General features: G+C 34.2%; 2 protein-coding genes and 1 long non-coding RNA gene across 3 annotated transcripts; all 3 read right to left on the minus strand.

Moving 5' to 3' along the window:
• Positions 1–353: 353 nt before the first annotated feature.
• Positions 354–10,882, minus strand: LOC125877255 (uncharacterized). Its single transcript, XM_049558603.1, has 10 exons — positions 9,837–10,882; positions 4,181–4,253; positions 3,182–3,256; positions 2,557–2,700; positions 2,387–2,478; positions 1,875–2,055; positions 1,720–1,775; positions 1,092–1,227; positions 657–792; positions 354–559 (listed from the first exon to the last, which is right to left on the minus strand). The coding sequence occupies exons 1-10, from the start codon at positions 10,880–10,882 to the stop codon at positions 354–356; spliced, it is 2,145 nt and encodes a 714-aa protein (XP_049414560.1).
• LOC125876769 (uncharacterized) lies at positions 7,412–7,935 on the minus strand. The gene is made up of 3 exons (XR_007447538.1): positions 7,846–7,935; positions 7,680–7,771; positions 7,412–7,541 (listed from the first exon to the last, which is right to left on the minus strand). It is a non-coding gene; the product is annotated as an uncharacterized LOC125876769 (long non-coding RNA).
• A 4,467-nt stretch (positions 10,883–15,349) lies between the features above and the next one.
• On the minus strand, positions 15,350–16,477 carry LOC125877256 (bax inhibitor 1-like). Its single transcript, XM_049558604.1, has 5 exons — positions 16,364–16,477; positions 16,111–16,254; positions 15,934–16,025; positions 15,667–15,847; positions 15,350–15,535 (listed from the first exon to the last, which is right to left on the minus strand). The coding sequence occupies exons 1-5, from the start codon at positions 16,475–16,477 to the stop codon at positions 15,350–15,352; spliced, it is 717 nt and encodes a 238-aa protein (XP_049414561.1).
• Positions 16,478–16,805: the final 328 nt, after the last annotated feature.

The following is a 16,805-nucleotide window of genomic DNA, read 5'->3' on the forward strand; positions in this document are numbered from 1 at the left end:
TTTCATGACCAAACATCCACTTAATTTGCATAAAGATAATGTATCTTAGTAAAATTGTCGAGTGAGCATTTGTGAAATTACACCGTAAATAGCGCTTACATATGTTTCTTATGGGACTCCTGAAATGTGAAACTATAACACTTCAATTTGCTCAATTTTGAGTTAAGTAGGTAATGCAGTGATCATCTTAAGGTCCAAAATAGTCTTTATTGCACACTATTTTGAAAAGCAAAAAAAGGAAGAACAATTATGGCTATTCTATTCAAGATTTTGTATGGGGTCAAACTAATTAGGTAATCAACAATCAGTATTTCATTTGCCTCCAAGAAATATTCAAAGTAGTTTGCTTTAGACTAACAAATTCCAAAAGAATTGTGTTGGTGTTGCTCAATTTCTGCACCCTGCAGGTATAGTCTTGCAGCATGGATCACTATGCCCGGTAAATGGAACAAGACGGTGAATGTGCAGTTGACGAAGTTAATATCTCCAAAGTTAGCATCGTGCAATATTTCTTGGCTATATATCACAAGGTATCCCATAAACAATAGCTGCAGTGTATCTACAACAAGCAGGATACAACAAATCAGACGTATTATTCATTCAAACTATAGTCAGTGAGTTCAAAATGAGTACATTGTATGCATACAACTGCTTACCATCATCATCCAAAGAGCTGTGTGGCCATTCAANAAGATAACAACTATCTAAATTAATTTTCTCGATAGTGTTAAAAGTTCTTTTTTGTTGGTAGAATAATGTTAGAAGATCAAAAGATTGCATGAGATTAATCATCTGCAAATCGTAGTGCAATATTAATGTTTCTTCAATTAAAAGCTTGAGAGGTAATTATTTACTTTTTGTACAAAAAATGATGTAAGATTAACTTTTAGTGAAAGGAAAACATAACCTTTCAACTTTTTTACTTTGTCTTTTGAATTTACTGATAATTATAATGAATGTGTTCAAAATATTATATTATTTTTTTATCCACAAGCACTTTAAACTAATTAGTTAATTATAAATATTTAATACTAAGGTGTAAAAGTTCTTATTATTTATATTTGGGATAAAGGTCTGAAAAATACTCCAACTTTGGTCGGATTTGCTGTTGCAATATGGCAGGCAACCGATATAGATTTTGCTCCGTTCCCTTGTTGTGATAGCTTTATACAAGAAATTAAACTTCCAAAGCCAATTGTTGTACCAGCCAAAAGTCTGATAACATGGCTGGAGAACAAGCATGGAATGTTAAATTGGAAAAACAATTTGGAGGCTCCACCTTGTCCAGGATGTGCAAGCAATGATTTCAGGACTGACACCAATCAACCTCGAGACCAAAACCAATTTTAGATACGTGACACAACTCAAGTACCGTTCAAAATAGTCTTTTAATCTTGGTTAACAAAAAATACTTTTATAAGTTGAGGATGACCAACTTATGACTTTTGATTGATCTCGATTCTTGAGTCTATCAAATGAGTAGATAAATCAAAATGTACTATTTTTGAAACTAAAGAGTCATGTTAGTATGTCAAAATAAAATGGCAAGTGCTAGTAGGAAACAAAGGAGATATTTTCTATGATACCAAAAATAGTTTTTACAACTTTGGTGTGATAAAGTAAAATCATTGAGTGAGCATTTGTAAAATTACACCCTATATAGCTCTTACATATGGTTCTTATATAACAGTTCAACTTTGAGTTAAGTAGGTAAAGTACTGATGTTGGCTATATATCATAAGGTACACCATGAACACCATTGGCAAATTGTTTATCTATCACAAGCAGTAATTCAACAAGTCAGTTATATTATTCATTCAAACTAGAGGTCAGCAAGTTCAAAATGACTACATTGTATGCATACAACTACTTACCACTGTGAACCAGAAAGTTGTGTGCATGTCCAAGTGAATGAAAGCAGTTCCGGACATCATTAGAATATAACAAGATTTCAGGACACCGAAGTTGATTTTACTCCTTTCCGCTGTTATGATGGCTCTATACAAGAAATGTCCAGTACTAATTGTTGTAGCAGCCCAAAGTCTGAGAACATAGCTGGAAAACAAGCATGGAATGTTAAGATTCTCAGAATATTTTTCAAATAAGGAACAGAGAACAACAAGGACTAATCAACTACACATATAGAAGGAGCAGAGGAGTAGCAAATGTGCTATAACATATATATTAGCGAAGAATGCACAAATTCTAGTAGTCACTTTTAGCAAACTGTGCAAGATTGATACAAAATGCGATGTTTTATGTCATATTCATCCACTCCAATGCCATTGTCTTGTGAAAGAGAACAACACATTCAGGCACGAAATCTCACAAGTCCTTACTGCAGAATTAAGATTTCCAGATATCTAAACAATGTTTTGAGTCTTACTCTTGCTTGATTTTTAAGAGATAAATGGTAGAAGTGCTAACAGAAGCACCGAATGAATAAGCAACCAACATCTTGAGTAAGAACCTCATGTTCTGCATAAGATAGAAGATTTACGTTATAAGTTAGACAGAAGACGACGTCAAGAATAATTCAACAAATACTGTACATACCAGTCTCCCTGGTGGAGTAAAGTAAATCCAGAATAAACTTGCTACATAAGAAAGGACTGTGAATTTTCCCCCGGCTACCGAGATCCATGCCATGATGGATCCAAAAGTAGAGCTCAACATGGCACAGAAGACAGTTAGATACACCTATAATTTGAGCAAAAAACTAATCAGTCGCAGGAAAAGGGGGAATCCAAGCAAAAATGCATGTTTCCAGCTAACACAACAACTGTTTAAAATTTTAACTTTGATAAATCAAGATAAGTGAAATTATTATCTTAATTTCTCAATCGTCAAATACTTGGTGTAAAATTCAACACAAGAACTACTCCAGTGGCTTTGAAACTCCAATAATTTTATCAAACGGCATAAGCAAGTGCAAAAGAAAAGTGAAAAATCGGCAAACATCAAAAACTTGAGAGAATCGAAATTCATCAATCATAAAAAGTAGAATGTTGCCTTATTTCTTACTGAACGGTAAGAAACTGTACCAATACCTAAAAATCTTGTGAGAATCATGAAGATTAGATTTAAGAATTGGGCATTTAGCATCGGCTATTGCGTATTTCAGTAAAGGAAAACTCATAATAATTCCATGAAATTACAACAATTCAATGATGAATCGTACCTGCTTATAGGTTCTGTGCACTTGATGGGGAATTTCATCGAAATTCATCATGTCATCTCTCTTCCGATTCTTCTTCTTTCAGAGAAAAAAAGTATTACCAGCTAAGTTCGTTACAATGATTCCTCTGGCCGTTATTTCTTGAAGGATATTTATGGTTTTACCCCTCACTCTTGGAAATAAGACGGGGTAATTTCGTCTCCATGCTTAGATTCTTGGCGGGAAACAACTTTTGTAGGGAATTTCTATTTTCTTTTGATTTTTCATAAATTAATGGGAAAATGCATAAGTACCCTCCCAGCCTATGTCCAAAATCTCTGAGACACACCTAACCAATACTAAGGTCCTATTACTCCCGAACTTATTTTTTAATTAATTTTCTACCCCTTTTTGGCCTACGTGACACTATTCTTGAAAAAATTATCAACACGCGCTGGGCCCACAAGATAATGCCACGTAGGCCGAAAAGTGGTAAAAAATTATATATAAAATAAGTTCGGGGGTAATAGGACCTTAGTANGGAATTTCATCGAAATTCATCATGTCATCTCTCTTCCGATTCTTCTTCTTTCAGAGAAAAAAAGTATTACCAGCTAAGTTCGTTACAATGATTCCTCTGGCCGTTATTTCTTGAAGGATATTTATGGTTTTACCCCTCACTCTTGGAAATAAGACGGGGTAATTTCGTCTCCATGCTTAGATTCTTGGCGGGAAATAACTTTTGTAGGGAATTTTCTATTTTCTTTTGATTTTTCATAAATTAATGGAAAAATGCATAAGTACCCTCTCAGCCTATGTCCAAAATTCCTGAGACACACTTAACCTTTACTAAGGTCCTATTACCCCCAAACTTATTTTTTAATTAATTTTCTACCCCTTTTTGGCTTACGTGACACTATTCTTGAAAAAATTATCAACATGCGCTGGGCCCACAAGATAGTGCCACGTAGCCCGAAAAGTGGTAGAAAATTATATATAAAATAAGTTCGGGGGTAATAGGACCTTAGTAAAGGTTAGGAGTGTCTCAGGAATTTTGGGCTTAGGCTGGAAGTACTTATGCATTTTCCCTAAATAAATTGCATTGCTTCTATTCTATCTAATTTCCAAAATGTGAAACTATTGATTTAGGCTCCTATCAATAGTTATTTAAGAATCTGGGCATTTGATGCCCTCTAATTTTAGGATCGGGCTTCTTTGACACCTCCAATCGCTATAACAATTATTTTGAAATAACTCACATAATGTGTGTGGCATTACTTCGTTTTAACTAATCACATCCTTCAACTAGTAGAAATATCCTTACTTGAAACTTTTAGATGTGCCTGTGTTGTCATCGTTGGTGGTCAATCATGACAAAAAAGAAAAGTATCATATGATAAGGGGTTCCATCTTCGAGAGGATCCGATTGATATCTTCATTTCTTCGCTCTTTGACATGCGATTCATGGTTCCATTGCTCGATCTACACTGTTATTCCTTTCTTCCTTGGATCGATGATAGGCGCACATTAAACACTGGTATTTAGTGTTATTCAAATACTAAATATTCTTTGCAAAAAGTATGACCAAACACAACTTCAACTTTATTAATTTTAAATAAAATGAATAATATTTGGTTTTCATGACCAAACGTTCCCTTAGTTTGCCTAAATACAATGGGAAGTGCTTGGAGGAAACAAACGTCCACAAATTGTTGAGCGACCATTTCTGAAAATTACACCATAAATAGCTCTTAAGCATTTGTGAAATTCTTTATGTTCAACTTTGAGTTAAGTAGGTAATGAACTGATCATCTTAAAGTCCAAATAGTCTTTATTGCACTATTTCTGTACAAATTCCAAATTCAATCAGTAAAATGTAGACACAAAGGAATATTTGTTCATCATTTACAATAAGTTGCACATTTTACTCTCTATTATTCTATACTTCCAAAGTGCATCAGCTTTAATTCTCTTCTTGTTGCTCACCCTGCAGGTATAGTCTTGTAGCATGGATCATTATGCCCGGAAAATGCAAGAAGACGTTGAATGTGCAGTTGACGTAGTCAATATCTCCAAAGTCAGCATAGTACAGTATTTCTTGGCTATATATCACAAGGTATCCCATGAACAATGTCAGCACACTGTGTATCTACAACAAGCAGTATTCAACAAGTCAGACATGTTATTCATTCAAACTTGAGTTACATTGTATGCATACAACTGCTTACCACTATCATCCGGAGAGTTGTATCTGTTTCCAAAAGAAAGAAAGTAACTATGGAGAACACTATAACAACGCAATATTTCAGGCAACCGGTGTAGATTTCTCTCCTATCCTTTGTTGTGATGGCTTGATACAACAAATTTCCAGTGCCAATTGTTATACCTACCAAAAGTCTAAGAACAAACCTGGAGAACAACCAAATGTCATTTTCATATTAGAAAACTCGAACAACAGATATCTAAACGATGTTTAGTATCTTTTAAGTCTTACCGTTGCTCGACTTTGAAGAGATAATTGAAAATGAAGCCAACAGAAGAACCGAAAGAATAGGCAGTCAACATTGAGATTATGATCCTTGTGTTCTGCGTAAGACAGAAGATTTACATTATAAGAAACTACTTCAAGAATAATTCAACAAAATCTACGAATCATTGATCATGTACGTACCACTCTCTCTGGTGGAGTAAGGCAAAGCAAGATTAAATCTGCTACATAAGAAAGGACTGCATATTTCCCCCCAGCTATCGAGATCCATTGCAAAGTGGATCCACAAGTAATGCTCAACATGGCACAGAAGAGACTAAGATACACCTATATTTTCAGCAAAAACAAATCAATCTTCTGAACTGTAAGAAACTGAAATTCATTATCGGTAAAACCTAAAAATCTTCTGAGAGTCGAAATTGATGAATCATGACGATACAAGAATTGGGGATTTAGTATGATCATGTTGTAATCGGCTATTACATAGTACTAAACAAGATTACAATAAAGAAAAATCGAACAATAATTTCATGAATTACAACATCTTTATTCTTACTTTTGCGATCAAGTAGAAAGAAAGAAAAATTGAAAGTGTTATGATGAATGTATGTACCATCTTCAAGGTTGAGTGAACTTCGTCGGAAATTTCATCCATATTCATCACGTCGTCTCTGTTCCAATTCCTATTGAAGTACCATTTTACACCATTAATCGCCTGATCTTTCATCTCTGAGAAATTCATCTTCTTTTTTTTCTCTGTTTTTTCTTTTGCAGAGAGAACAAAATGAACTCTGTTTTTATACAGAGAAGTGTTTTTGCTAAAGTTGTTACTGACCGTTTTTCCTTTTTGGAATATTTACGATTTTACCTTTTAGTTTTAAGCTGAGTCTTGGAAATAAGTGGGGGCAGTTTCGTCTCCACGCTCAGGTTGTTGGCGGGAACGTTTAGGACTAACTTTTGTGGGAATTAGAGAATTATAAAGGGGTGGTGAATGTAATATCTCAACTCACAAGGTCTCGAAAATTATGCTTTAAAATTGTTATTTTTATTAGTATTGATACGAGATGTTGAATTTTTTTGATTTATTTGTATAAAATTCCGACTCCTCCATTTATATTATTGCATTGCTTCACTCAAAATATAAATAAAATTGTTTGTCGTCTACTTAATGTAATCTAATTTCCAAAACGTGAAACTATCGATTTAGAAATAACTAACATTGTAAATTTTAGATGCAACTCCTACATTACATATTTAGAATTCTCGCCTTAAACGTTGTTGTTAGTGACGCTTTAGCTTTAAAACGTGTAGGGATGACAATGGGCCGGGACGGGTTAGAGCTTTTGCAGGGGCATACACAAAAGTTTTTCTTTTTTAATAAATTTGAACAGAAAGTATCTAATAAAAAGAATTTTTCATTTGTTAAGGTGTTAAATTGAAACAAGTTATAGTTCAAATTTTTAAATGAAGTCAAACTCCAGAGTCTTTATTGTACAAAATATTCAAATTCTGTACACAAAAGAATATTTGTTCATCATTTACAGTATGGTGTACATTCTACTCTCTCTATTTATTCTAATACTTCCAAGGTGCATCAGCTTTAATTGTGTTCATGTTGCTCAATTTCTGCATCGCCATGAAGAATGTCTGTTGAGTGTGTATCTATTCAAAAATCCATTCATTAGAAAGAGGAGAGTTCAAAATGACTGTGATTACATTGTATGCATACAAATGCTTACGTGTATCACCCAAAGATCTGCGTCCAAGAGAAGGGAAGGAATTGCGGAGATCATTAGAACAAAGCAATATTGCTTGATCCTTTCCCTTGTCGTGGTGGTTCTATACAAGAAATTTCCATAGCCAATTGTTGCACCTGACAAAAGTCTGAGAACATAGCTGGAGAACAAACATGAAATGTTAATCAGAATGACTTTTTGCAAACTGCGCAACAATGATACAAAACGCGATATGAACATAGAGAACTTGAACAACGTACATATATATAAGCAATGTTTAGTATCTTTTGAGTCCTACCGTTGCTTGATTTTGTAGAGATAATTGGTAAAAGCGCTAATAGAAGCACTGAATGAATAGGAAGCCAACATCAAGAGTAAGACTTTCGTCTTCTGCATAAGACAGAAGATTTACGTTATAAGAAGCTACTTCAACAAAATATACGAGTCATTGATCACATATGTACCAGTCTCCTTGGTGGAGTAAAGTAAATCAAGATTAAACTTGCTACAAAAGAAAGGACTGTGAATTTCCCCCCGGCTACCGAGATCCATTGCATGAAGGATCCAAAAGTAGAGCTCAACATGGCATAGAAGAGAGTAAGATACACCTATACAGCAAAAACCAATCAATCACAGGAAGCAAAAATACATGTGTTTTCACAAGAAGCCAAAATCTGAAAATGCATATAACAAATTAATTAAATCGCCCGTCTCCAATTTATTTGAAAATGACACCATTCAATCCTTAATATTTTCTTGCATAAATGAAGATAAGTGAAATCAAATACTCTCGAAGTAAAATTCAACTCAAACAGCATTAGCAAGTGCAAAAGAAGAAAGAGAAAAACGGCAAACTTCAATGGATTTAGCATATATATGATCTTCTGTGAACTTCTTCGGGAATTTCATGAAAAAATCTCACAGTAAATTTCATGAATTACAACATTTTTATTCTTACGTTTGTGATTAACTACAAGGAAATGGAAAAAATCAAAGGCTGCTTCTTTTTTTCTTTTATTTTTTTGCAGAAAGAAGGAAAACTGTGCTCTGTTTATAGTCTGTTATACATACAGAGAACAATGGCCTTGCTAAGCTGTTATGAACCGTTATTCCTATTAGGATATTTACGTTTTTACCCTTCAATAGCTGAGTTTTGAGTATAAGACAGGAGTAATTTCGTCTCCAGGCTCAGGTCATTGGCGGGAAGTTTTTGGAATAACTTGTTGGACAATTCTTTGATGTGAATTGAATGTCGTCCTGCAGATTGTGATTTACTGGTGACTTTGGAATATCGTCGTAAATCAAGGTATGTTGAAATTTGCTATCTCTTAAGAAAAATCTCCAAACAAATATCATTAAATCAAATATTGGCTTCAGACGGCTTTAGTTTATCAGAATTATCGCCATGAAATTACACATGTCAATGTAGGTGTGGATATTACCTAGTGGTAAGGAACTATGATAGTTTAACCCCGACATGTAGGTACTACTATGCTAATAATATTAGTATGACGGAGTCAATTCATACAACACTGTATGTGATAACTCATAGAAGCTCATTTCCTGTTACCGAGGGAACTCAATGCCCTCAACAGTGTTATTGCAAAAGTGAGTGAGCAATTCCAGAGATCGAAGGTCCAAATCATCTAAATTGGGGAACTTGATTACTTCATGTGTCCTCCGAGAGATCTTCTCTTCCTCTTCCTCTTCCTCTTCCTCTTCCTCCTCCTCATCATCAGAGCAAGGCCACTATCCAACTCACTCCAGCCAAAGACACACAAAAGACATACTGTAGACCACGACAACGGCTTTGTTACCATTAAAGGAAAATATCAGCTTGCACCTTGCCTTGATGTATCATTTATCGCAACTCTTAATCATCTACTCTTTCAGGTGGAAGGCCTCACGGCAAAAGCTTTTTCTGCACAAGCACAAGCAACAGATGGAAAAAATGTATTCAATAGGTTAAGCACTAGAGAAATGAAACTGTCGGTGTAAGCAAGCAATATCTCGATTATTACATTACTATGTTGGAATAAAATATTATGGTCGATTTAATCTCCGCTTGCAAAATGACAAAATAGCTACTTAACCATTTATTTTTGGTGAATGCAATTCTCTTGACACATATATACATTATCTCAATAGTAACATACTTAAATGAAAATCTTCATAAAGATACCATCATTGTAGAATTAACATATGTATAAATCGTTTTTGATTCAAAATTAAGAGATCACATTATGATTAGAGATTGCTCTAAGCCCTACAGAGAGAGGGATCAGGCTCCACATGTATTTCTTTAAGTCATCAACTATGCTAAATACATATATATATACTATTTGAGATATGCTAATCAGCTTTCAAGCTGTTAGTTTTCACTTCAGTAGTTGAGGTTTATTGAAGAGTCGCACACCCAAGATGAAAAAAGGGATGAGTAGTAAGTAAGCTTCATTATATATGTAAGTTTCTGAAATTCTTCCATAGTAGAGGCTCGTCTCCTGTTGTGTTATTATTATTAGTCTCAGGGAGGCCTGTAATAATACTGCTTGATCCTCTCAAGTAGGAGTTATGAGGATAATAGAAACTAGTTGTTGTAAATAAGTGCTCCAAAGAAACCAATGTTTTGAGTCCTGCATCACCAAAAGGCCGCTGGATCAACTCATGAATCATCTTCTTATTAACATAGTTCGTGATGAATGAATGATTAAGTAGCATCTCCGCATTCCATCTCCAATTATGATCTCTGTCCAAACACTTACTCAAAAAGTCCTTTGCATCATTAGATAAATTATCTGGTATCTCTAGTTTTTCATGTGCAATCTTCAATTTTAATTCATTCTTATTTTGACATTCTGACCATACCCGCTTTCCCGTGAGCATTTCTACAAGTATGCATCCAAATGCCCAAATATCAACAGCTTTATCTTGAATCCCACACACTACAGATTCCGGTGCTGCATATAGTAGAGTCCCTCTGCAGCGACGACGCTTCTTCAATGATGTGTCCCAACATGTGTTTGTTTCAGATCTCAACGATAGCCCAAAATCAGCCAGTTTCACATTTGCAAGGCCATGTTGTCCGCCAGGAAAAACAAGTATATTAGCTGGTTTCAGATCGCAGTGGATAAATCCTTTACTATGAACATGACAAATCCCGACTAAGATTTGAAAAGCATAGTAGGCAGCCTCTGATTCTTCGAGCACCATCTTCGACTTATGGATTAAGTCATGCAAAGTTCCACCAGCAGCATACTCGAGGAAGAGGTTATAAGTTTTTTTACCGTTTTCGATGCTTACATCTTCTCCAAAGCACTTAATTACGTAGTCCGACCCTCTCAGTGCATGCAATATTTGTGCTTCTACTCGGAGGGAAGACGAGCGATCATCTTCGGCGGATTTGACAGCAGCAAATAATGTATAGTTATCGGTTAATGGGGTGGCAAGAGACACCGTACCATAAGAACCCCTGCCCAACAACTTAAGCTTTTTCCAAGACATACTTAATTTATTGATGAATGAGTTTTTCTTTTGATGCTTTAATGGCTTCTCAGATTATACGTATTGTATTTATAATGCTTATTTGTTTTCCTAATCTTATTCTATTTGGGATTAAATTTATTTAAGCTTTTCTCTTTCCCTTTCCAATTCTACTTGGGAATGTAAATTCTGCTATACAGAGGAAAAGAAGTTCGTTGTTAAGTTCGCTATTCCTTGAAGGATATTTATGGTTTTACCCTTTGGTTATACGCCAAATCTTGGAAACAACAGGGGTAATTTCGTCTTTGGGCTCAGATTGTTGGCGGGAAGTTTTAGAAATAACTATTGTGGGAAGTTTCTTATTTTCCTTTCCTCTTTTATTTTTATAAATTAATCCATCTCTTCTATTTACCCTTATTAATTATTGTCAAATTTATGATTAAAATAACTAAATATTAATTAATCACTAATTCCAATACTAACTAATAAAGAGTAAAATTGGAAAAACACTCTAAAAGTAGGCTTGAAAACTGAACAATTAAGTTAATTTGAAAAATAGAAAATGCCTCAAAAATTAAATTAATATGGAATGGAGGGAGTAGTTTTTTACTTATTTAATTTTTTGTTCTTAGCAAAAAGTCTCTATTGTGCGAAAAGCCTTAGTAGAGTAATAAGTTCGATCTCTTTGGTACATTTTATTATCAAAATAAAATATTAAGTGCATATGTTAGCAGGTATAGATTGTGGTAGAGGATGACTATTAGTTCTTGTAATTTATGCTCCATCCGTTCCTATTTACTTGCCAAATATTTCTTAGTTTGATTTCTCTTTTTACTTGTCATTTTGACAAATCAAGGAAAAGACAATTTTCTTTTTCCTATTATACCCTCAATTTATTAATATTGAGTTAATGTTTTTGAAAAATGTAGTGAGTAAATATATTTGGGACCCTATCAATTAATAGGGTTAAACTAGTAAACTTACTACACCTATCATTATTTTTCTCAATAGATGTGTCAAATAAAAAATTGACAAGTAAAAAGGAACGGAAAGAGGTGACATAGCTCAAGTACTGTTCAAAATAGCCTTTTAATCTTGGTTAACTAAAAATACTTATTGAGGTGTAAAATTATAAGTTGGGGATGACCAATTTATAACTTTTGATTGTTTTTAACTTGAAAATAATTTTGAGTTTATCAAACGAGTAGATAAATCAAAATGTACCAAACATATGGTTGATAAAGTAAGGTGCACATTCTACTCTCTAGTGCTAGTAGGAAACAAAGGAGATATTTTCTATGATACCAAAAATAGTTTTTATAACTTTGGTGTGATAAAGTAAAATTACTCTTACATATGGTTATTATAACAGTTCAATTCTGTATTCTATTCAAGATTTTGTATGGGGCAGGGTAATCAACAATCAGTATTTCGGTACAAATTCCAAATTCAATCGGTAAAATGTAGACACAAAGGAATATTTGTTCATCATTTACAGTATAAGGTGCACATTCTACTCTTTATCTATTCTATACCTCCAAAGCTGCATCTGCTTCAATTGTGTTTGTGTAGCTCGATTTCTGTACCCTGCAGGTATAGTATTGCAGCATGGATCACTATGCCCGGTAAATGGAACAAGACGGTGAATGTGCAGTTGAGGAAGTTAAGATTTCCTAAGTTTGTATCGTACAGTATCTCTTGGCTATATATCATAAGGTACGCCATGAACACTATCTGCAGAGCAATTATCTATCACAAGCAGTAATTCACAAGTCAGTTATATTATTCATTCAAACTAGAGGTCAGTGAGTTCAAAATGACTACATCGTATGCATACAACTGCTTACCGTTATGAACCAGAAAGTTGTGTCTATGTTCAAGTGAATGAGAACAGTTCCGGAGATCATTACAATATAACAATATTTCAGGAAACCGAAGTTGATTTCACTCCTTTCCGCTGCTTTGATGGCTCTATACAAGAAATTTCCAGTGCTAACTGTTATAGCAGCCCAAAGTTTGAGAACATAGCTGGAGAACAAGCATGGAATGTTAAGATTATCAGAGTATTCTTTCAAATAAGGAACAGAAAACAACAAGGACTAATCAACTACACATATAGAAGGAGCAGAGGAGTAGCAAATGTGCTATAACATATATATTAGCCAAGAATGCACAAGTTTTATATATTCTAGTAGTCACTTTTAGAAAACTGTGCAAGATTGATACAAAACGCGATGTTTTATCTCAAATTCATCGATCCACTCGAATGCCATTATCTTGTGAAAGAGAAGGACACATTCAGGCAGCTAAATCACACAAGTCCCTACAGAATTAAGATTTCCAGATATCTAAGCAATGTTTTGAGTCTTACTCTTGCTTGATTTTGAAGAGATAAATGGTAGAAGAGCTAACAGAAGCACCGAATGAATAAGTAACCAACATGGTGAGTAAGAACCTCATGTTCTGCATAAGATAGAAGATTTATGTTATAAGTTAGACAGAAGACTACGTCAAGAATAATTCAACAAATACATACCATTCTCCCTGGTGGAGTAAAGTAAATCCAGAATAAACTTGCTACATAAGAAAGGACTGTGAGTTTTCCCCCGGCTACCGAGATATATTGCATGAAGGATCCATAAGTAGAGCTCAATATGGCACAACAGACAGTAAGATCCACCTATATTTTGAGCAAAAAACTAATCAATCACAGGAAAAGGGGGAATCGAAGCAAAAATGTANGTAACCAACATGGTGAGTAAGAACCTCATGTTCTGCATAAGATAGAAGATTTATGTTATAAGCTAGACAGAAGACTACGTCAAGAATAATTCAACAAATACATACCATTCTCCCTGGTGGAGTAAAGTAAATCCAGAATAAACTTGCGACATAAGAAAGGACTGTGAGTTTTCCCCCAGCTACCGAGATATATTGCATGAAGGATCCATAAGTAGAGCTCAATATGGCACAGCAGACAGTAAGATCCACCTATAATTTGAGCAAAAAACTAGTCAATCACAGGAAAAGGGGGGATCCAAGCAAAAATGCATGTTTTCCAGTTCAAAATTTTAACTACTATAACTTTAATAAATCAAGATAAGTGAAATTATTATCTTAATTTCTCATTCGTCAAATACTCTCATATAAGTCACTCAAGAACTACTCCAGTGGCTTTGAAACTCCAATAATTTTATCAAACGGCATAAGCAAGTGCAAAAGAAAATCGAAAAATGGGCAAACATCAAAAACTTGTGAGAATCGAAATTCATCAATCCTGAAAAGTAGAATGTTGCCTTATTTCTTACTGAAACTGTACCAAGAAGAAGAAACTCGACAATACCTAAAAATCTTCTGATCGGCTATTACGTATTTCAGTAAAGAAAACTCTCATAATAATTTCATGAAATTACAACAATTTCTGATGAATAATACCTGCACTTGATGAGGAATTTCATCGGAATTCATCATGTCATCTCTATTCCGGTTCCTATTGACGTCCCGAAGATTCATCTCTGTGAAATTCATCTTTTTCTTCTTCTTGTTTCAGAGAAACTGTGAGCTCTGCTATACAGAGAAAAAAAAGCGGTTGCTGAGTTCATTACAATGACTGCCCAAGGATATTTATTGTTTTACCCCTCAGTCTTGGGAATAAGATGGGTAGTTACGTCTCCAGCTTTAGATTGTTGGCGGGAAATTTTAGTAGGGAATTTCTATTTTGTTTTGATTTTTCATAAATTAATTGCATTGCTTCTATTTAATTTCCAAAATGGGGAACTGTTGATTTAGGCTCCTATCAATACTTTTTTAAGAATCTGGGCTTTTGATGCCCTCAGGTTCTTTGACACCTCCAGTCGCTATAACAAATATTGTGAAATAACTCATAATATGTGTGCCATAACTTCGTTTTAATTAAGCACATCTTTCAATTAGTACAAATATCTTTACTTGAAACTTTTACATGTGTCTGTTGTAATCGTTGGTCGTCAATTGGGGGGACTATGAAGCCCCAAAAAACTGTTATCCTTTTTTTCTTGGATCGATGATAGGTGCATATTAAACACTGTTATTTAGTGTTATTGAAATACTAAATATTCTTTGCAAAAAGTATGACCAAACACAAGTCAACGTTATAAATTTTAAATGAAATGAATTTTCATGACCAAACGTCCACTTAGTTTGCTTAAATACAATGGGAATTAAGTGCTTGGAGGAAACAGATGTCCACAAATCGTTGAGCGACCATTTGTGAAATTACACACTAAATAGCTCTTAAGCATTTGTGAAATTCTTTATTGCACTGTCTTGAAAAAAAAAACAATTATGTGTATTCATTCTATTCAAGATTTTGCACTCAATATTTCATTTGCCAAGAAATATTCAAAGAACTTTGCTTCAATCAGTAAAATGTAGACACAAAGGAATATTTGTTCCTCATTTACAGTAAGCTGCACATTTTACTCTCTATACTTCCAAGCTGCATCTGCTTTAATTCTGTTCTTGTTGCTCACCCTGCAGGTATAGTCTTGTAGCATGGATCATTATGCCCGGAAAATGGAAGAAGACGGTGAATGTGCAGCTGACGAAGTCAATATCTCCAAAGTTAGCATCGTACAATATTTCTTGGCTATATATCACAAGGTACCCCATGAACAATATCAGCACAGAGTGTATCTACAACAAACAGTATTCAACAAATCAGTCATATTATTCATTCAAACTAGAGTCAGTGAGTTCAAAATGACTATATTGTATGCATACAACTGCTTAATTACTACATTGTATGCATACAACTGCTTAATTACCGCTATCATCTGGAGAGTTGTATCTGTTTCCAAAAGAAAGAAAGCAATCATCGAAACCACTATAACAATGCAATATTTCAGGCAACCGGTGTAGATTTCCCTCCTATCCTTTGTTTTGATGGATTGATGCCACAAATTTCCAGTGCCAATTGTTATACCTACCAAAAGTCTGAAAACAAAGCTGGAGAACAACCAATTGTCATTTTCATATTAGAAAAACTCAATCAACGGATATCTAAACAATATTTAGTAACTTTTGAGTCTTACCGATTCTCAATTTTGAAGAGATAATTGAAAATGAAGCCAACAGTAGAACCGAATGAATATTCAGCCAACATCGAGATTATGATCCTCATCTTCTGCATAAGACAGAAGATTTACATTATAAGAATCAATTTCAAGAATAATTCAACAAAATTTACGAATCATTGATCACGTACGTACCACTCTCTCTGGTGGAGTAAGGTAAAGCAAGATTAATTTTGCTACAAAATAAAGGACTGAGTATTTCCCCGCAGTTATCGAGATCCATTGCAAAGTGGATCCACAAGTAATGCTCAACATGGCACAGAAGAGACTAAGATACACCTATATTTTTAGCAAAAACAAATCAATCTTCTGAACTGTAAGAAACTGAAATTCATTATCAGTAACACCTAAAAATCTTCTGAGAAGAATTGGGGATGAATTTATGTACCATCTCCAAGGTTGAGTGAAGTTCGTCGGAAATTTCATCCATATTCATCACGTCGTCTCTATTCCAATTCCTATTGAAGTACCATTTCACGCCATTAATTGCCTGATCTTTCATCTCTGAGAAATTCATCTTCTTCTTTTTTTTCTTTTGCAGAGAAAACGAAAATGAGCTCTGTTTTATACAGAGAAGTGATTTTGCTAAAGTTCGTTACAAACCGTTATTTCTTTTCAGATTTGACTATTTTACCATTCAGTTATAAGCTGAGTATTGGGAATAAGACGGGGTAGTTTTGTCTCTATAATCAGGTTATTGGAGGGAAGGTTTAGAAATACTAACTTTTATATGGAATTTCTATTTTCTTTTCCTCTTTTGATTTTTATAAATTAATAATCTCGTTGCTTCAAAAAAAAAAAAATACTCCATCAATATTTTATTAATCTTA

Source organism: Solanum stenotomum, chromosome 9, assembly GCF_019186545.1.
Source record: "Solanum stenotomum isolate F172 chromosome 9, ASM1918654v1, whole genome shotgun sequence".
In the NCBI taxonomy this organism is placed as follows: domain Eukaryota; kingdom Viridiplantae; phylum Streptophyta; class Magnoliopsida; order Solanales; family Solanaceae; genus Solanum; species Solanum stenotomum.

Excerpts from the sequence above, each read along its gene's own strand:
- LOC125877256 (XM_049558604.1), bottom strand. The coding sequence starts at position 16,477 with ATGAAAGATCAGGCAATTAATGGCGTGAAATGGTACTTCAATAGGAAT. Across the intron at positions 16,255-16,363 it reads TTCACTCAACCTTGGAGATG|GTGTATCTTAGTCTCTTCTG; the intron begins GTACATAAATTC and ends CTAAAAATATAG. Across the intron at positions 15,848-15,933 it reads CTCTTCAAAATTGAGAATCG|CTTTGTTTTCAGACTTTTGG; the intron begins GTAAGACTCAAA and ends GTTGTTCTCCAG.